This window comes from Lissotriton helveticus, chromosome 9 (genome assembly GCF_964261635.1).
Source record: "Lissotriton helveticus chromosome 9, aLisHel1.1, whole genome shotgun sequence".
NCBI lineage: Eukaryota > Metazoa > Chordata > Amphibia > Caudata > Salamandridae > Lissotriton > Lissotriton helveticus.
The window spans coordinates 980817883-980838167 of record NC_136070.1 but is presented as its reverse complement, the minus strand read 5'-3'; the positions used below and the strand labels follow the sequence as shown (position 1 = coordinate 980838167).

Here is a 20285-nt window from a genome sequence, read left to right as displayed (position 1 = left end):
CCCAAGTTATTCTTGTGACTCCGGACTGGGCACGAAGACTCTGATACCCCGAGCTCTTGAGCATGGCCATCGATCCTCCGATTAGACTGCCTCTTCTGGAGGATCTTCTGACAAAGCAGCAGGAGACGGTCCTCCACCCGAACCTGTCCAGCCTCCACCTTCTTGCGTAGCGAGTGAGCAACGACATTTGACAGGTTTCAACCTTCCTCCCAAAGTTTGTAACATCATCTTGGCAGCCAGGCGTCCCTCCACTAAAACGGTATACGCCTGTAGATGGACTAAATTTATGGCGTGGTACGCAGCAAAGGTTGTTGATGCCCTTTCTGCCCCTCTTTTGGAGGTACTCTTATTCATTCTTGTGAGAAGTTGGCCTGGCATATACTGTCCACTATTCTAGTGGGCACCTTACACCAGTCCAAACGACCCTTTTTGATGGTAGGTTTAAAACAACCTTTATAGAAAGCTATCCTAGTGGTAGCTGTGGAGAGCAGCCTTCAGGCTAAGTCTTGAAGGAATGTAAAGCAGCATGTTAAACCAGTCTATAATCTCATGAATGATCAAATGAAAGGAGAACCACACCAGGTGTTTAGAATAAATACATCTATTTTTATATATACCTTGTGTGGTACCAGGAATACAGGGAGTCCCCCAAGGAGCCCCCAGTACATGGGATCTTACTTCCAACACTGTAATCAGTGTTGGGGTATGATTACAACATGTTTGATACCAAACATGACTAAGTTCGCTGCAGCCACTATATCGTTGGACATCTCGTAATGACTGATGACTACAATATGTCTAAAATGGTTTTAAGTGCAGTGACCTAAGATATATGAAAACGTATATCTATCGTAGAGGTGCAAGCACCAACTCACACAGGCTGCAATGGCAGGCCTGTAGTCACCTTTTGAGTGGACTCCCATGGGTGGTACAATACATGCTGCAGCACATGGGAGACCCCTGGTATACCTTTGCCCTGGGCACCTTAGTACCATATACTAGGGACTTACAAAGGTACACCAGTAGCCAATTGTGGAGGTACTGAAGGGGAGAAAGCACAGTTGCTGGGGTCCTGATTAGCAGGATCCCAGCAGACTAAGTCGAAAACACACTGACACCAAGCAAACAGTGGGGGTAACCATGCCAGAAGGATCCTACCTTCCTACACTGTCCAAAAAGAACTTTGCATTTACAGTCTGCCTAGTTGCTGGCTGTTCCTTACACCAAATAGAAGACGTGGGGTGGTTCCGCCTGCTCTGTTTTGGCAGCCAAGTACTGGAACAAGCTCCCTCTTGAACTCCGATGTATCCCAGAGAAAAACATATTTCGAAAGCAACTGAAGACACATTTGTTCAAAATGTAGGGTGGTTAATTTTCTCCTTTTTTTGTCCGCCTGCCTTAGTGCCGGGACACTTTTGTAGTAGCTGTGCACTTTAGAAATTCATTCAAGTACATACATACATACAGATGTTATTCAAGTTTGATGTTTATATCACAGTGATACCTTGGAGCTGTTTGTTGGAAAATTAGTTTGAGGTTTCGAATGGAAGTTCACATAGTTAAGTGGCACAAGTTAATCACACGTATATCATTATAAATTGGTCATTTTTAGAATTAGACTTTACCCAGTGACTATTGGCAATGATGGCCAGATACTTGTTGGTGCATTTCGGTCACCCAAGATCCATACACTTTCTCGCTATGGGGGTAGAAATCGATTGTAAACATGCTTAGAATAAAGTTTAGGGTCTGTGTACTGTGATTGCCAAACTAAATATTACTATATTCCATCCAATTAATTGATCATAATTTTAAGCTATGCCTCCCTGAGAAAAATGTAATTCCCTGCGCATCAATATCAAGAAGATCGTGCGGAGAGGCATGAGGCAAGGCTGCCCGCTATCGCCTCTGCTCTTTGCCCTTGCGGTAGAACCCCATGCGTTACGACTGCGCCAGGAGGGTAAACATTGGGGCATTCCCATTGCGGACACCATACACAGTGTATCCATGTACGCTGATGACCTTCTTCTATATGTTCAAGACATCACTGCAGATCTCACACCCATCTGGCCGATGCTCACAGAGTTCGCTAACGCATCTGGACTGAGAGTGAATTGGGATAAATCCACAGTATACCCATTACATCCGAACACTCCCCCCTAGAACATCTGGCTAGGGGACCAGAGTGTCATGGACAGCAGAAGCCCCCCGATACCTCGGGATCCGTTTCTATCACTCCCCAGCCAACATATTCGAGGGCAATCACCGTCGGGCATTGGCCGGTATCAGGTCAGCGGTCAGATTTTGGCAGAACCTTCCATTAGCCCCGATCGGCCGGGTGGCTCCAGCCAAGATGATAATAGTCATGAGGCTTCTATATCATTTCATGAATCTGCCGGTAATCCCGCCCAGAACCTTTTTTAGAGACCTAGACTCACTCCTCGGTTCCCAAATATGGGGAAAAAGCAGACACAGGATAGCATTGGCAAAACTAAAACTGCCCTAACTAACCTCTTAGAGTGTGTTACGGAGGCAGCGTTACGGAGAGACAAGTTTCTGCTCCTTGGCGACCTCAATATGCACCTAGAGGATCAGAAGGATAAAGGAGCGGTTGAGTTCCAACAAGACCTTCAGGCCTTACAATTAGAGTTAAAAGGTCAGTCTCCGACACATCAGCACGGACACTTGTTAGATCCGATATTTGCAAACTGGGATGCAGTCGCAGTGGCGCGGCCTGTGCCTTTCCCCTGGACCGACCACTTCCTGGTGCCATTTGTAATTCAGCTCCCAAAACACAAGGAGACAGACAGTACCCCCCTCAATTACCAAAGACGGAAATGGGCCAAGTTCTCTCTGTCAGAGTTTAATATAGCTCTTACCGCGGAGGGCCCTCCCGGAGGTACTGATGCGGAGACAGCTAATAAACTACTTAATGACCGCATCACGGCTGCCCTGGATCGCACAGCCCCTCTTGGTCGGACGAAGGAGGGTGGCCGGAAACAGAGAACGGCACCTTGGTTCAACGAGGAACTGCGTGGAGCTAAGAGGGACTGCAAGCGAGCAGAAAGGCAGTGGAGGGTAGCCTATGACAATCAGGCAAGAGAGAGATATCTCGTAAATAGACGGGCATATCACAACCTGATCAGGATAGTGAAAGCTGCCCACTATGCCGACAGGATCCTGGGTGCAGAGAACTCTTCGAAAGAGTTGTTCTGTGTTTACAAATCCTTAACCATCCCCAAGCTCTCAGCAGGTACGGAGGACTGCTCAGCAGACACCTGTAATCGCATTGCAGAATATTTTGGCGACAAAGTAGCCAAAATGTATTCGGCATTCCCTGCTCGACCCTCTGCAGGAGGTGAGTTTGAAGAATTAAAAAAAGAGGCAGATGACAAGGACCTGCTGCTCAACCTGACCTGCCCTCCAGCAGAAGATCTGATCAGAATATGTAGGTCAGTGAAATCAGGCTCTCCACAGGACCCAGTATCTTCTAAACGGCTGGGGGATAGTCTGACGGCACTTGAACCTTATATTAGATATCTGCTGGATGTCTCTTTCAGGTCCAGCAAGTTGCCTAGGGAATGGAAACAAGCCATGGTGCTCCCACTTCGTAAGAAGCCCAACATCAGCCTCGAAAAGCTGGAGAATTTACGCCCCATTTCCTTACTACCTTATTTCTCCAAAGTGGCAGAGAAGGTGGTTAATTTGCAGTTAATGCAATTTGTGGAAGATACCAACCTTCTACATCCCACCCAGTTTGGGTTTCGCCCACGGCACTCGACAGAGTCAGCGCTCCTTATGGCATCTGAAACCATCAGGCAAGGTGCCGATGAGGGCCATACCATGGCCTTGATTCTTCTGGACCTGAGTGCAGCGTTCGACACTGTAGCACATGCCACCTTGCTACAGTGTCTGAACAAAGGAGGGGTAGGAGGTGCAGCGTTAAAGTGGTTCCAATAGTTTCTGGCTGACCGCGGCTTCCAAGTCAGACAGGGCGACTGCTACTCCAAGCGAGTAGCCTTGGACCAGGGAGTGCCGCAGGGCTCGTCCCTGAGTCCGACCCTTTTTAATCTGTACGTTGCCCCGGTGGCCACCATAGTGGAGAGCCACGGTCTGCGCTTGGTGTCATACGCCGACGACTCGCAGTTGGTCATCTCCCTATCACGCGCACCCAGTCTTGCAGCGGACAACTTCAGAGCATGCATGCAAGATCTCGCTGCCTGGATGTCCGCTAACTGCCTCAAGCTCAACGGAGGCAAGACTGAGGTGCTGGTGGTGGGTGGAGACCAAGCGGCCTGGACGTCAGCGTGGTGGCCACCCTGCCTGGGTCCGGCACCAATTCCCTGCCAGGAGGCGAGGAATTTGGGTGTTTAGTTTGATACCAGCCTGACCTTCGGTCCCCAGGTTAACCGAGTGGTTGGCACTTGCTTTGGGATACTTAAGAGTCTCAGGAAGGTTCTGGAGCTCCTTCCCATCAAAGCCCGCCAAACACTAGTGCATGCACTAGTAACGTCCAAAATGGACTACGGCAACCTACTCTACCTAGGGACTCTGGAGAAGAATATGAGTCGCCTGCAGGTCTTGCAAAATGCCACAGCCCGCCTGGTTCTTAGAATGCCTAGAAGATCAGCGTCTAAAGCCGCGCTTCAAGCCCTGCACTGGCTTCCGGTGAGAAGTAGGGTGGAATTTAAAGCGCTTTGCACCTGCCATCGTATTGTCAATGGCAGGGCACCTCGGCCTCTGCAAGGCCTGCTGACACGATATCAACCCTCCCGCTCCCTTAGATCTTCTGGTTCAGGGCGCCTGTCCATTCCCAAAGTGTTCAAAGCTCGGATGGGCGGCAGATCTTTTAGGTATCTGGCAGCATCGAGCTGGAACAAACTCCCCACCGCGCTGCGTCTGGAACCCTCAGAGTCCATCTTTAGAGCGAAGCTAAAGACATTCTTGTACGTCCGGTAGCTGCCCCACGCTCAAGTACTCTCCTCGCTAACTCTCGCACCTCTCTTAGCGCGGGGACACGCCGTTGTGCGTCACCAAGCACTTTACAAGACTCCCTATTATTATTATTATTATCATAACGCAAGGAGAACTAGGTGCCCCATCATTCAAATCCTACTTTCTCGCGGCACAGCTGCAATGGTTGTCTTACTGGACGTCAGGCAGATACTTAGGTGAGATGTACACCACGACCGGCCAGGTGGCCATCCCAGAACTACGCCGCTTACTAGTACCGGGAACTACACCGAGACAGACGCATCCCTTACAAGTAGCAATAGCCCGCAAATGCATGCAAAGAATACACTGTATGTCATCAAGGGGGGCCCCCTACTCTCCCCGGCTGCCACTCGTCGGATGGCCTAAACATGAACACCATTACACACCTAACATGCTCCACACCTGGACGACCTGCAGTATCACCAAAGCAGAGTCGCTATTTGAAGAAGACCGTTTCAACGACTCATAGACGACCACGATCTCCCCCCTGGCCAGTTTTTGATTCACCGTCAATTACTCGAGAGTTACCGAAGGTATCACGACCTATCGAAGGGGGAACCAGACACACACTGTTATTCACACAATCCTGTATATAGGGGTGGGGGGACTCCTAACCACATGGCTCTATAAAACCATAAGGGAACCTACGAACAGACCCCTAGAGACCCTGCGGACCACTTGGGAGGAAGAAATAGGACGCCCCCTACATGAGAAGGAATGGGAGAGGGCTCTTGAATTTCCTAAGAAAGTGTCAAGAAATGCACGATTTAAAAATATACAAGTCTATATTCTACATAGGGCATATCTGACACCGGCACGTCTTCAAAGATTTTATCCTGACACTCAATTCCTCTGCCCTAGATGCCACTCACAGGACGCAGACTTTCACCATATGTTCGGGAGCTGCCCACCATACAGGCGTACTGGCACAATATACACAAATCTCTCAGAGAACTCACCGGGCTCACACACCTGTCCACTTGGGAATCCTGTGCACTGGGTATCTCCTGGATACAGAAGCAACACAAATTTATTTATTTATTTTATTTTTTGAAGTTTATAAAGCGCACGGCTACCTCCGGCGGAGGTGTCCCGGCGCTAAGATTACCCGAATGTCCCCCAAAGAAGGTACCAGGAGTAAATCCCACAGAAAGGAAATAAGAGGTGCAGACACTATTATGACCGATTAGTAAACAACCAGGTTTTGAGTTTACGTCGGAAGGCCGTCTCAGATTCAATGAACCTAAGATCCAAAGGAAGGCTATTCCAGAGTTTGGCAGCAATGACGGTGAAAGTTCTGCCGCCGCACCGGGAAAGCCTGAATCTTGGGACGATCAGTAAACGAAGGCTGTTAGATCTGAGGTGTCTAACTGAAGATGAAATTTTAAGGCGTTTACTCAGGTAAGACGGGCCTGTTCCATGAATAGCACGAAATGCCAAGGTCAAGATCTTAAAATCGATACGCCGAGCTATAGGGAGCCAATGAAGCTCATCTCTGTACGCTCTAACTGAGGTGCGAGCAGGGATATTGCCAATAAGCCGAGCTGCGGCGTTTTGGACAATTTGCAGACGGTCAATCAAATACTGGGGGCACCCGCATACAGACTGTTAGCATAGTCCAAATGTGTAGTAATAAGTGCCTGGACCACCGTTTTACGGGAAGATTGAGGGAGATACGGAAATATCTTCCTGATCATGCGCAATTTCGCAAAGCAAGCCCCCGCAACCTTGTTGACTTGGGACTTACCAGACAAGGTGTTATCAAATATAAAGCCTAGGTTGCGGGCAGCCTGAACTGGCTTAGGGGGGGGATCCAGAACTGTGGGCCACCAAAAGCTGGCAAGGGGAGGAGATTTCTGACGAAGAAAAGAACCTCAGTTTTTTCGGCATTGAGCGCCAGGTGATTAGCAGACATCCACGTGCAGATATTGCCAAGGCAGTTTCTAAAATTGGAAAACTGGGAGTCAGAGTGGCCTCTGAATGAAAAAATAAGCTGAGTATCATCAGCATAGGAGACCACCCTGACACCCCAAGATTCTACTACCCTGGCAAGAGGAGCCACGTAGATGTTGAACAATAGAGGGCTGAGGGCAGAGCCCTGGGGCACACCGCACAGAAGGGGTTTGTCCTCTGATTCAAATGGGTGCAACGTGACCCTCTGGAACCGATTAGACAGAAAGGAATTAATCCAAGCCAGTGCTGTGCCACTGATCCCGAGCTGATGTAAACGAGTTGCTAGTATGTCATGGGATACAGTGTCAAATGCAGCGGATAGGTCGAGGAGGACCAACATGGCCTCCTCGCCCTTATCCACTGATTCCCTAATAATTTCTGAGACCTCTAGCAACGCAGTCTCGGTGCTGTAACCCGTTCTAAAGCCGGACTGGGACTCATGTAACAGCTGATTAGATGACAGATACTGGGCCAACTGAGTCTGTACCACTTTCTCCAAAACCTTAGCAGGTTTAGGCAGAAGTGAGATGGGCCGGTAGTTGGTGAATTGTGAAGGGTCAGCACCAAGCACAAAGTACCCAATAGGTTTGTTGCACTGGTCATTTTACTAGCTAAACGATGCATAGCCATGCATTGCTGCTCCCCCACAGGCCCCCCGACCGCGGCATGGGAGGGAGCAGTACATAAATGGGTAGCGGCTGAGGATGAAACACTACGGGAGGAGAAGGTCAAAGGGATGCGCAAGTTCCCCATCTCCATGGAAGGGGCCCTTCTATTACACCAATTTCAACAGTCCCCGCCCCATGACAACCCAGATGGTGCAACGCACGTATCGCAGACCTCACAACTACCAGCCTAGTTCACAAGCACACACGTCCAAGCAGAACCACTAGTACATAGCACCATAAGCCGCACCACACCACACCTGAGGACTAGAAGTCAGAACGCGTTCGACAAGTATCTCCCATCATCCCTAGCAGTGCACAGCTGTACCGACCAAAGTGTATACAACGTTCGCTCCTTCACCTGACAACAGTACTCGGAATTCCATGAACACTCCCCCAGTTTTTTACCCCAGTTCTACATGGCAATAGTTGGACCTGGCACCTCACGGTTGCCAGAACTACGTACCAATCGATATAAATGCCAGAACTACGTACCAATCGATATAAATAAATAAATATGAATTGCACTGCACTACATGGTAAACAGAAAGTATTGCAATCCAACCTACTGTATCCAAATGTACTTTGTTATTGTGAACGGTAAAATGGCAATGAAAATGTTTGTTTTTAAAAATCAATATCAAGAAGATAATGTGTGGACGTAAGAGTAACTTCATATTTCATTGCTTTTTAAGTTGAAGAATGCTTCTTAAGATCTGAGCTGAAAAAACTGATGGTCTTCCACGAAAACTAACAAATAAATATTTTTCTTTTTGGATGATTGGTTTATGTAAATACATTTTTGCCTATATTCTCTCTCTTTGTGTATAACACCATTCGGCTCATAATATGTTGCAAATCATCTAGTTGTCATTATATGATAAGTGCTGTCTGTTTACAGTACAGAAGTATCTATACTGAACTCTTCCTATTGTTAACTCTTTTTTCTAGTAGTAGTGAATCTGGTAAAGTCCCCTTATTCAAAGTAATGTTTTTCCTACAATGTGCAAGAAAAAAAGCTAAATGAAATTTGAAACAAATAGGTTTTCTTTCTTAGGAATGGATTCTCTCTACATGAAAATCGTAAGCTGTGGAAGTCAGCCATCGGGGTCTTTGCAGGACGTTTGAAAGAAAAGGAAGCTGAACTGTCAATGGAAGAATTGTTTAGGTAGTGTATGCACTTGATAGGATTTTAGTAGCTGCAGTTCAATGTAGTATGTTCCATTTATGTTGCTTTTTTAGGCATACTACATAAGTGTACGCTTTGTTTTCTTTAAATGTTAGATGAATGGCATAGTGTTTGAGGCATGTGTGCTGTAGATATACATGCTTGGCATACTCCTTCCTTCTAGTGTTGGGTCAGGTCTGGATGTTTGCAAGTTGTTTTTCTTTCAAGTAGTCTTTTCCAGTCACGAGGTAAGGTGACTCCTCCATTCGGTGATAGTGCGCAGGGGTATTGACTCCGATGTTAGATTGTTTTCTTTCCGCCTTCAGGTTTGAATGTGTATTGCAGTGCTACGATTCGAAACATTCAGTCAGTCGGGATCCCTTGGTGCGCAATACACTCCACTGTTGTCTGTATTGTTTTGATCGCGTCTTCCATCTTTTCATGTTGAAATTTATGAAAACTCTAACTATTTTGTCGGAAAAACTTTAACAGCGGCCTGCGTGGCTAGGTTGTTTCCCTCGGTCGACTTCTAACTGAAACCCAGCATTGGGCCTTCTGCCGATGGAACAGACGCCACTTCAATTCTGTCCTCGATGCCGCTCCAAATATCCGCACACTAGTTTAACGTCTATAACCTCTGTCTTGCCACAGAGCATAGGGAGGAAGACTGTGACACATGTCGGTCGTTCCGATCCATAAAGACTCTGCGGGATCGTCGGGCTCGACGAAGAGACATGTAGCGGCAGAGTATCAAGGACACCCCTGATATCTTCGGGTAAGATATCGAACAAGAAGAGATGGAAGCATCGGCAATGGAAGAAGAAGAGGCCTTCTCCCTTCAGGAAATTGAACTGGAGTCCCACAACGATCTAGCTGGACAGGGTGGCGTGAGTACCAAACCCCCTTTACCCACCAAACCAGTGTCCCGTAAACAAAAGGCTATTGGGCCACCACTGCCATCTGGCCACGGTAGGCACCGAGACTCTGATTCCAACGCTCCCCCTTCCGGCTCTGCACCGAAACAGCAAGTCAAGCCTTCCGGCTCGGCCCCTAGACGATATGCCTTCGGCTCCGAAACCTCTCTGATCAAAAGAGAAAAAGTATGAAATTTAGCTCGGCATCAAAACAAAAAGACCCTCCTTTAAATCTACTGGAGCTGATTTTGGAGAAAAAAATGAAAGAAAAGCCGGATCCTAAATAGAAGAAAATCCATATAAATCCTGATACTGAACACATAACAGCTAAACCAGTAATACATTAAAAAAAGAAGGAAGACACAATACAAAATCGCTCTCAAGAGAAAAAAGGACATGCCTACCAGACTTATTAATATTCCTCAAACCCCGCCACTTTCTTCACCATTACCCAGTATACCAGATACAGATCCTCTACACATCACACCATCAGGTTCTATAGGAGAGGATGACAACAATTATAATCAAAATGAAAATTGTAAAGACCGCTGCACTCTCTATTAATCAAAATTCAAAGAATAAAGTAAAATGTTCTCAGTTTCTGGATGCTCGAGATGGCCATCTCCTAGAACTTGAGGTGTAAGAAGAAATCAACAATAGGGCCTTACGCAGTGTAAGGTCAAATCTCGTGCACTCTAATAGCGCGAATGCGCGTAGACTGTTTGAAGAAATCAGTAAACTGAAAAGTATTCAGATGGTAATGCTATCTTTTTAATTCTTGATATTATCATTAGAAATCATCATATTCCAGCATATGATAAAATGTCCTCAATCTTGTTGAATATATACATCAGTAGTTGTTTGTCCATAATTTCAATAAATCACATAAGTGAGCACTATCCCCTATGCATTTCGTGCATAGCACTTCGTCAGGGGGAATCTATAAAGAAACAAACCATAAAATAAATGTTTTATCGCTGACCTGCGATACCTCAGAATGCACAAAAGATTCAATAAGCTGTATAGGTACTATGTGAAGGCTGGGAAATGTGCATAGAAGAAAGTATGAAGTGTGGGATCATGGCGTGATAAGGGAGGGAAGCAACAGTGATTAGCAAGCTGGTGATTCAGGTATGGTAAATATCACATAGATGCTGAGTATTCAACACTAGATAGAGTGATGTGACGAGTGTGGGGTCAAAACGCGAGTGAGACCCAAAATATCATAGGAACAGGAACCCATGTCAACATGTAAAGCGCGCTACTCACCTGTGAGGGTCTCAAGGCGCTGAAGGGAGGGGGGGAGGGGGGGGGGGTGCCGCTACTGCTCGAATAGCCAGGTCTTCAGGCCAATCATCGGCGTATTGCTAATACACAAGGTCTATTGTCCTGATACGATTGAGCTCCCTGGGATGAGATGGAAGAATTACTGCAATATCGGCCCAGAAGAACACAAAAAGGGAAGAGAAACGCATTTCCAATTCCTCTATCAGGTGTGCATTAGATGCAGCAGACACTGCAGCTAGAGGAGTCAACACTGTCATTCCGCTTAGGAGACAATTTCTGGTATCAAACCAGAAGTTCAACAAACCATTCTTCATGCACCCTTTGATAAAGAACACCTCTTTGGGCCTCAAATAGACCAATTCCTTGAAAAAATTAAAAAGGATACCGAAGTAGCAATATCTGTGGGAGCACTTCAGTCTCCGTCTACCAGAGATTCCTTTCTCTGCTCCTTTTACAGAGGAGGTTTCAAAACTAACACCACTGATGCGACTACATTTTCATAAAAAACACACACTATCATCCCCTTCTAGAAGATTCTATTACGGTGGATATAAAGGAAAACATTTTAAAGCAAGAGGTAGAGGTACAATAACACGCACCTACCAATCCACCAACAAGCAGTGACTTGCTAGTACTCCCTCCCGACCATTCATCACCTGTCAGGGGAAGATTACAACAGTTTCTTCCCATCTGGAAATCAATAACAACAGACAAATGGGTTTTGGATATTATCCAACTTGGTTATTGCCTGGAACTTACCAGCCATCCTCCCAATATTCCACCCCATATTCGCAAACTCTCGCTACAACACCAACTGCTCCTCAAATAAAAATTACAAGCTCTTCTAGCAAAAGGAACTATAGAACTAGTTCCATTACAACACCAAGGATCAGGAGTTTACTGTCTTTACTTCCTAATCCCAAAAAAGGGCGGGACTTTAAGACCAATCTTAGATCTCAGACCGTTAAACATATACTCACTGTCAGAACACTACCATATGGTTACCCTTCAACAAGTGCTTCCACTTATACAACAGGACGACTTTATGTCCATACTAGACTTAAATGACGCATACTTCCATATTCCTGTACACCCAGCTGATCGCAAATATCTCAGATTTGTGATAACAGGAAATCACTATCAGTTCAAAGTATTCCCATTCAGAGAGACTACTACACCAAGAGTATTTGCAAAATGTCTAGTAGTAGTAGCAGCTCATTTTAGATGACCACAAATTCATGTCTTCCCATATCTGGACGATTGGCTCATCAAAGCCAACGCACAGCAAAAGTGTTTGACACACTCCAACTACCATAAACCTTCTCCATTCATTAGGATTTACAGTCAATGCACAAAAGTCCCATCTTCAACCCTCACAACTGCAACCATACCTGGGAGCAACGCTGAACACTCTCACAGCTCTAGCCTCTCCCAATACAGCCAGAATGCAAAACTTTCAAACTTTATTACTACAGTTTCAAAGCAACCTAACTATTAGGGATGATGGTATCATGCATTGCAATTGTGCCTCACGCAAGATGTCACATGCGTCCTCTACAGGAATGCTTAGCATGTCAGTGAAATCAGCCCTTCATCGACCCAATTCCCCAAGTTGTACTAACAGCAGACGCTTCTCTCACAGGTTGGGTTGCCCATCTCCATCATCTAACAATTCAGGGTCTATGGGGCAACAGACACAAAAGTCGCCACATCAATTATCTGGAGCTTCTAGCTGTATATCTCGCACTGAAAGCTATTCAGCCTCACCTCATAGGGAAAGTTGTCCTACTCCGGACGGACAATATGACAGCTGTGTACAAAAACAGAGGTGGACACACTTTCTACAGTTGTCACGCCCCTCTCAGACCATTTGGCATTGGGCAATACATCACAAAATTCCTCTTCTGGCAGAACACCTCCCAGGCATGCACAATCAATTTGCCAACCTCCTCAGCAGGATCCAGCAACAAGTACATGAATGGGAACTTCATCCCCAGGTTCTCCTTCAATTCTTTCAAAAATGGGGATTTCCGCTAATAGACCTCTTTGCCACAGCAGAGAACACAAATACCCAAACATTGACTCCAGATTCTCACATCATCGATCTAAAGGCAATGCCCTATGGATGAACTGGTCAGGAATATTTTCTTACTCTTTTCCGCCTCTCCCTCTTCTTCCGTTTCTGGTTTGGAAACTCAGGCAGGCATCACTGAATCTAGTGGCCCCAAAATGGGCACATCAACGATGGTTCAGCACACTATTGGAACTGTCAGTGCTTCCATGCCAAAAACTGCATCTCACTTCCAGCCTTCTCACACAGAACCATTGAGAAATCTGACATCCAAACCCAAAGGAGCTCAACCTAGTGATCTGGCTCCTGAGGTCATAGAGTTTAGATACCTAAAAATTCTACCAGATTGTTTGACCATTCTTAAAGAAGCAAGAAAACCTACCAGTAGAGTATGTTATGCAGCAAAGTGGAAAAGGTTTGTTATATTTTGTAACAACCATACAATTGATCCTCTAGATGCATCTATACAAAGTATAATTTCTTATCTCTTGCATCTGCAGCGAGCTGGCTTAGCCTGTACATCTATTCGACTAACTACACCTGGTAGCAATAGCTGCATGTCTGCAAAACAAACAACATTTATCCCTTTTCCAAGTTCCAGTAATCAAAGCTTTTATGGAAGGCCTTAAATGAATAATACCACCCAGGGTACCACCTGCACCTGTATGGAACCTTAACATTGCTCTCACAAGGCTTATGGGTCCACCATTTGGACCATTACACAATTGTACATTACAATTTATCTGATGGAAGGTTGCCGTACTAATTGCTATTACTTCATTGAGACGAGTTGGCGAGTTACAGACATTAACCTTAGAAGAACCCTTCTTTCAACTTCATCAAGATAGAGTGGTTCTTCGTACAAACCGTAAATTCATCCCTAAAATAGTTTCTGCTTTTCATATTAACCAATCAGTTAAGTTAACTATGTTTTTCCCTCAACCTGATTCGGTATCAGAAAGGAGTCTACACACACTTGATGTAAAAAGAGCACTATTGTACTATATTGATAGGACAAAATATTTTCGTAAAACAAAGCAACTTTTTGTTGCTTATCTCCACCTCATAACGGAAATCCTATTTCTAAATCTGGTATTTTTAGATGGTGTTAAATGTATTCAAACTTGTTATGTGAAAGCAAAAAGAACTTTAATTATACCTCCTAGAGCGCATTCCACTAGTAAAATAGGAGCATCTATGACATTTTTAGGTAACATTCCCATAGCTGACCTATGTACGGTAGCAACATGGGCTACACCACACACATTTACCAAACATTGTATGGATGTATTAGCACGGCAACAAGCTAATGTAGGACAAGCAGTGCTAAAAAACACTTTTTCAAATAACAGTCGAATAACAAACCAAAAGCCTGAACAACTACTCAATGCACCCAGATTGACCCCTACAGCACCCTGGCTAGTCAAGATCCAACACACCTGGCACTAGCCTCTTGAAATATAGCGGGCTTGCCATCTAATACAACCTCTCTTGACTGGATATCCTTTATAGAGGCACAGGATATTCTGGCATTTCAGGAAACCTGGGCGGTCAATGCAGTTTATCATCCTGGCTACCTTAAGTTTTCAAAACCAGCATCTGGTGGGCGCAAAGGAAGACCCTCAGGTGGGCTTACAATTTGGATTAGACAATGACCTTGTTTTAAAATTGAGGAGATTCAGATCGACCATCCCGATATTTTGGCCATTTGTTTAAGATTTAAACATCCACCCTACCTAATGATGATTAATGTGTATGCAAGAGGTAATGTGGGAGGGAGAACTTCTATGACAATCTCTCTACTTGATAGCTTTCTAGATAAAAACAGAGGATCCAGCAATTTGGTTGTAGGAGATGATTGTAACACCACGTTTGAGCCCCTTGACTATGAAGATAGCAATCTCAGTGTTGAAGAAAATGAGCAATGGGGTATCCCCCCTTTGGAGCTGCCCCCGGTAAGGAAATGGACAGAGGCTGCTCTTCAGCTCAAATCACTGAGTTTAGAGAGGGGCATTAGGGCCGCAAACGGTAGAACAGCCTCAGACTAACCAGGCTCCCACAACTATTGCAATGTTTCAAGAAGTAGTCGGATCGACTATATCTTTATAAACCTTGAAAATTGGTAATCTCTCATTGATATGGAGGTGTGCCCCAGAAACAAAAGTGACCACAATCCTCTCTATCTAAAGATGTCATGTACAGGCTATGCAGCAGCTCATTCCCTAATCCTGAAATAGAGGCCACTGAAGTTATTTTGTGTAATGATGTGAGTAGGGTTAAATTGACAAGAGTTGTAGAAAATGAAGAGACTCTTGCTCAGCTAAAGGATGTAGTAGAGAGTACTTTAGCCGATCTTCAAAGGTTTCCAACTCAGGCTGAATTAAACAATAGCATCACCACAGTACATGAGAGCATGTTTTGTAAGTTGAAGAGCTTCTTTACTAAACCCCTCAGAACTAACAGGCCCCCCTTACAGCAAGAGCATTGGTATAATAAGGCCTGTAGAGATACGTATAAGCAGTTGACCCAGGCTATATGATTCAAAGACCCTGGAAACATCAAACTTAAACGGAAATTGTACAAAAACACACAGGCTGCAGAGAAGAATTCTTGGGACGAGACAAGGTGGTTAGAACTTCTCGAAGCTAGCAAGGATAGATATATGCAAAGATTTTGGCAGCTAGTAAAATGGGGGAGAAGAGGAAAGGGTCATGTACCTCATAATCATGTTGCCCCAGATAAGTGGGTTTCCTTCTTCGAGGAGCAATTTGCTGTTGGGACCAACGACCCAGGTGGTGGTCTATTTCAAATACCAAATTTCAGATACTTTTTTGTTTTTTACAAAGAGTGAAGTGGAAACTGCCCTGTTTGCAGCACCAAGGAGGAGGGCCCCTGGCCCAGATGGCATCCCGGTTGATTGTTTACCAACGATAAAGAAAACTGGCTATCATATATTCAGCTATTTGTGACTGCGATAGCTAGCGGAGCAAATATACCCGACTCCTGGCGAGCAGCTAAAATCCTACCCATCTATAAAAAGGGGGATCGATCCAGTCCCAGTAATTCTAGACCAATCAAAATTATGGCCAGATTACTGTTAAACTGAATTCAGTTATGGATCACAGACAACAATATATTATCCCCCCTACAGGCAGGCTTAGGGTACACGTAAGCACTATTGACCAGGTCTTCCGTTTCATTTTAATTTATTGGTGTGTCGTTATTTTAGCAGGTGGCACCATCTATGCCTCCTTGGTTGATTTAAAATCAGCATTCAATTTGGTTCCACGTACAAAGCAATGGTCCGTTTTAAAAGAATTGGGTATGCCCTTGGAGCTTTTATAACTTGTAGTCGAATTGCATGAGCACAACTATGCACAAGTCCGATGAGGTACCCAGTGTGATGTCACCCCAAGATTTTCAATTTTAAAAGAGATACGCCAATGGCGTGTAATGGCTCCCACTTTATTCTCTCTTTTTATAAATGGGGTTGTTAATTATTTTACACCCCACTGATGCACCTTCTTTAGCTGGTTCATACTTATGTTTGCAGATGATACCCTAATTTTATCCAAACCTCAAGCAGGGCTGCAGCAAGCGTTTTGTCGCTTTGAAGTCTTCTGCAGAGAACATGAACTGGTGGTGAATGTGGACAAAACCAAGTTCATGGTTCTGCACAAGCACAAGGCAGTCAAGCAGGGCCGGACTGGCTACCAGGCAGTTGTGTGTGCTGCCGAGCTAGGGGCTAATTTCTCTGTGATGGGGGCTTATTTCGTTGATGGGGGCCTGCGTGCGATTTGAAATAAAAAAAGCAAAACGAATTTCGTTTTGCCCACGCAGGTCCCCATCAACGAAATTAGCCCCCAGCACGGCAGCACACACAACTGCCCGGTAGCCAGTCCGGCCCTGCAGTCAAGGGCAGGGTCTTTATGAATGGGGTCTTATTGGAACAAACAGATGTTTTTACCTATCTGGGGAATACATTGGGGAGGAAACTGGATTGCAAGCCCCAGATAAAGGTAATGGCTCTTAAGCACTCTCAACTTGCAGGAGAATTATTAAGTGAGCATAGGCTCTCCAATACTAAGCTGTTAGGCCCAGTTCTTAAGATCTACAATACAAAGATCATGGCCTCCACTTTACGGAGCAGAACTCTGGGGGTTTGAGAATGTTTTTCCATTAATCATAGCCCAGAATAAATTTGAGAGGCCTTACTGGCCTTCCCCAGAATACACCTCTAACACCACTATACTTTGACCTGGGATGCAACATATTTGCCGAAGCCGCAAGATTTAGACCTCTTGCGTTCTGGCGAAAATTGTGGTCAACCCCGAAGCTTCTACATTACGCAAACACGCTTAAAGATGTCAGAGACGCTGACACGTCTCACAAGATTACCTGGCTTCAGAAGTTAAAATGCTCCCTGGTGAATATGGGTATGACTCACTTATGGGAAGATCCGACAGGGCACACGTTTCCCACCAAAAAAGCATATAAAGAGGCATATTGGTTTACTTTAATAAGCCAAAAGCCTATGCTTGAAAACTTGTGGGACTATGTCACTAGGCCAAATTATAGGAAACTATTTTATCAGTTCCGAGTGGGAACCCTGCCAAGTAAATTCCTCACTGCCAAATTGAAACAGTCCACAGATAGTGAATGTGCATTCTGTTTAGATCAGGATGAAACGCTACCTCACATTCTATTTGTATGTTCGGCCTATACTTCCCCACAAAGCAGATGACTGAAACCGATATGTCGTAACTTGGGTACTAGGTCATGTGTAACTGCTTTAAGAATATTGAAGACCAGCAGTCAAGAGTCTATTGTGATAGCCATAGCAACATTTTTAAGCTGAATATGGAGAATTCATTCACATTCATTAAAAGCAACAGCCGCTATCGAACAGTACCAACCCATTGCCTGTTGTTCTGACATTCTCCTGCATGTAGCAGTTTTCATGGGCTCTCTTCAAGTAGACACACAAATTAAATGAAATTTGAAACTTGATATTGGTGGTAGCCTAGCATTTCAAATAGATATATATTTTGCAAAGAATTTTGTCTTTTTTAAATTGATTATTTTAACATGGTTTTATCGTTTGTTACTACCAATCACTATGATGTATTATTTGCTTATTTTAGAGATCCTGTTTTTATACAAAGATTATACAAAGATTATTTACTGTATTATTGTAAATATTTTGTGTGTCTTTTATGATCAGTATGATCGAAATAAAAACTGAATTGAAATACAGGGCACTGTTCTAGCGCCAATGTGAGTTCCCATAGTTAACATCATACAAGTACAAAAGTGCTGTTCATTCTTTCTTGGAAAACCTCTTGCACTCTCTCAACGACCACACTGTAGGCTCAGAATAGTACAGCCATCCATTGGCTGTAATGTTTGGGGGCCTGCTGTTAGCAATTCTGACAGCTAGAATTGTATACCTATGACAGGCCAGAATAAATCCTGCTGCAAAAGTGCAAACCAGTTTGTTGCATTTCCCGATGGGAGGCCCCCATCGGCACTACTATAGCTATTGCCATACACACTGGCACAGTTCAAGTTGACATTAATTTCAAGGAATTATTGAGCACTTAACAAACAAATTGAACACAAGCCTCATTTAATATCAGGGTCGAGGTGCGTATACAGAGCTGCAATAGCCAACTGGAAATGGGTCAGACGGGCCTCCCTCTGCACTCAGTGATCCTTGCACTAGGGGGGAGAGGCTTGTCTGGTGTCCCTACTCAAAGAGTTTGAGAGCTCTGAGTTTTGGGGGACTGAAGCAGACAAATTCTATACGCATGAGGTATTGTATTAATGGTCGCCATATGTGTTGGAACTTGGTTCAGTGTTAGGTTGTCAGACAGCTGTTGTAATGTCAGGCGATGCCATATTCACGCAAACAGCTGTACAATTGAGGGGGGGGGGGGCAGATTGCTTCCACGGGGCTGCAATGAGCTGTCGCGCTGCTAGCAATAAGTGGCTGATGAGGGCCCAGTCTGTGTGTGTCATGGCGTCCAGATTAGCGGGACCTAAACCAAGTATGATCGTGGAGTAATAAAGGCTTGGGATGTAGCAATCACTCAGCATGACCACCACACATGACAGAAGGTTCCTTCGCCCTCTCCGCAGCGCCAACACAGAGGATAGACATCAGAGTAGATTCGAGACAGACAGGCTGCTGTATGATACCATTGGAACATCAACTTATATGCAGTCTCACATGAGGAGAGACTACGATAGATTTTAGGGATATCTCGCCACAGCGCACTCCCCCTGTGGTGGTGGTGTGCACTGCGGACTGGTAGTGGTGAGTGCGATTCAGGGGTGAGTGCCTACACTCATCAAACATCTTCATGACGCCTCCAGTGAAAAGGTCTGGTAGTGTCCGACAGTCTCCATCACTCCAGCTACGAAATAAGGAGGGTGATAAACCCGGGAGGAAGGCAGGGTTCCGGGCTTTAGGTGTGTGTGGGGATGGGAAGGTGGTCAGACCTTTTTTCAGCTCTATCTTATCCCATATCTCCAATACTTTCCTGGTTAGTGTGACAGTGTACGCGCTGCACTGCCGAGCCTGCTTGGGGAGCCAGGCGAAGTCCCACAGATGCCTGCAGGCAACACTGCGGTCCATGTGAAACCAATGTTTCTCACTCTCTCATACTACCCATTCAGATATATATCTCAGGTGGGCTGCCCAATAGTATTCCAGGAGATTTTGGCATGCAAAACCACCCCTATCGCGGGGTAGCATCAGCAAAGAGTGAGCTATTCTTGGCTGTTTCCCGTTCCATTTAAAAGCACGGATATCCCTCAGAAGATGCAGGATATCTTCCTGCGGGATCAGTGTGGGCAGAGTTTGGAATATATAAAGAACCCGTGGTGGGGACATTCATATTTATAACGTTATTACGTCCCAGCCAGGAGACATGTGCCAATTTCCGACTCTAAAAATCTGCCAGTATGGAGCGTCGAAGGGACGGCCAATTCGCTCAGGACCAGGATGCAAGCGTCGGAGTGATGTGAAGGCCCAGGTACTTGATGGAGACCGGGTACCATTGAAATGGCACATGGTTCTGCAAGGTCCTAACCTTCCGGGCCGGGATAGTGATATTTAGCACGGGCAACTTGGACAAGGCTATTGGGCAGTAAGAAGAGCACAGATGTGGGTCCTTGTTGAGACATGCAGTTCTGTTACAACAGTCGACGTGACGTTTCGATCCCTA

The 20285-nt window shown here is 45.3% G+C and overlaps 1 protein-coding gene across 1 annotated transcript in view; it reads left to right on the top strand.

The window, feature by feature from the left end:
* The window catches only part of FANCD2 (FA complementation group D2), a 909275-nt gene that overhangs the window by 561378 nt on the left and 327612 nt on the right, over positions 1-20285 (top strand). The window contains exon 33 of the mRNA XM_078661284.1: positions 8671-8781. Coding sequence (XP_078517410.1) covers positions 8671-8781 — 111 coding nt within the window. The remainder of the gene's footprint in view (positions 1-8670; positions 8782-20285) is intronic.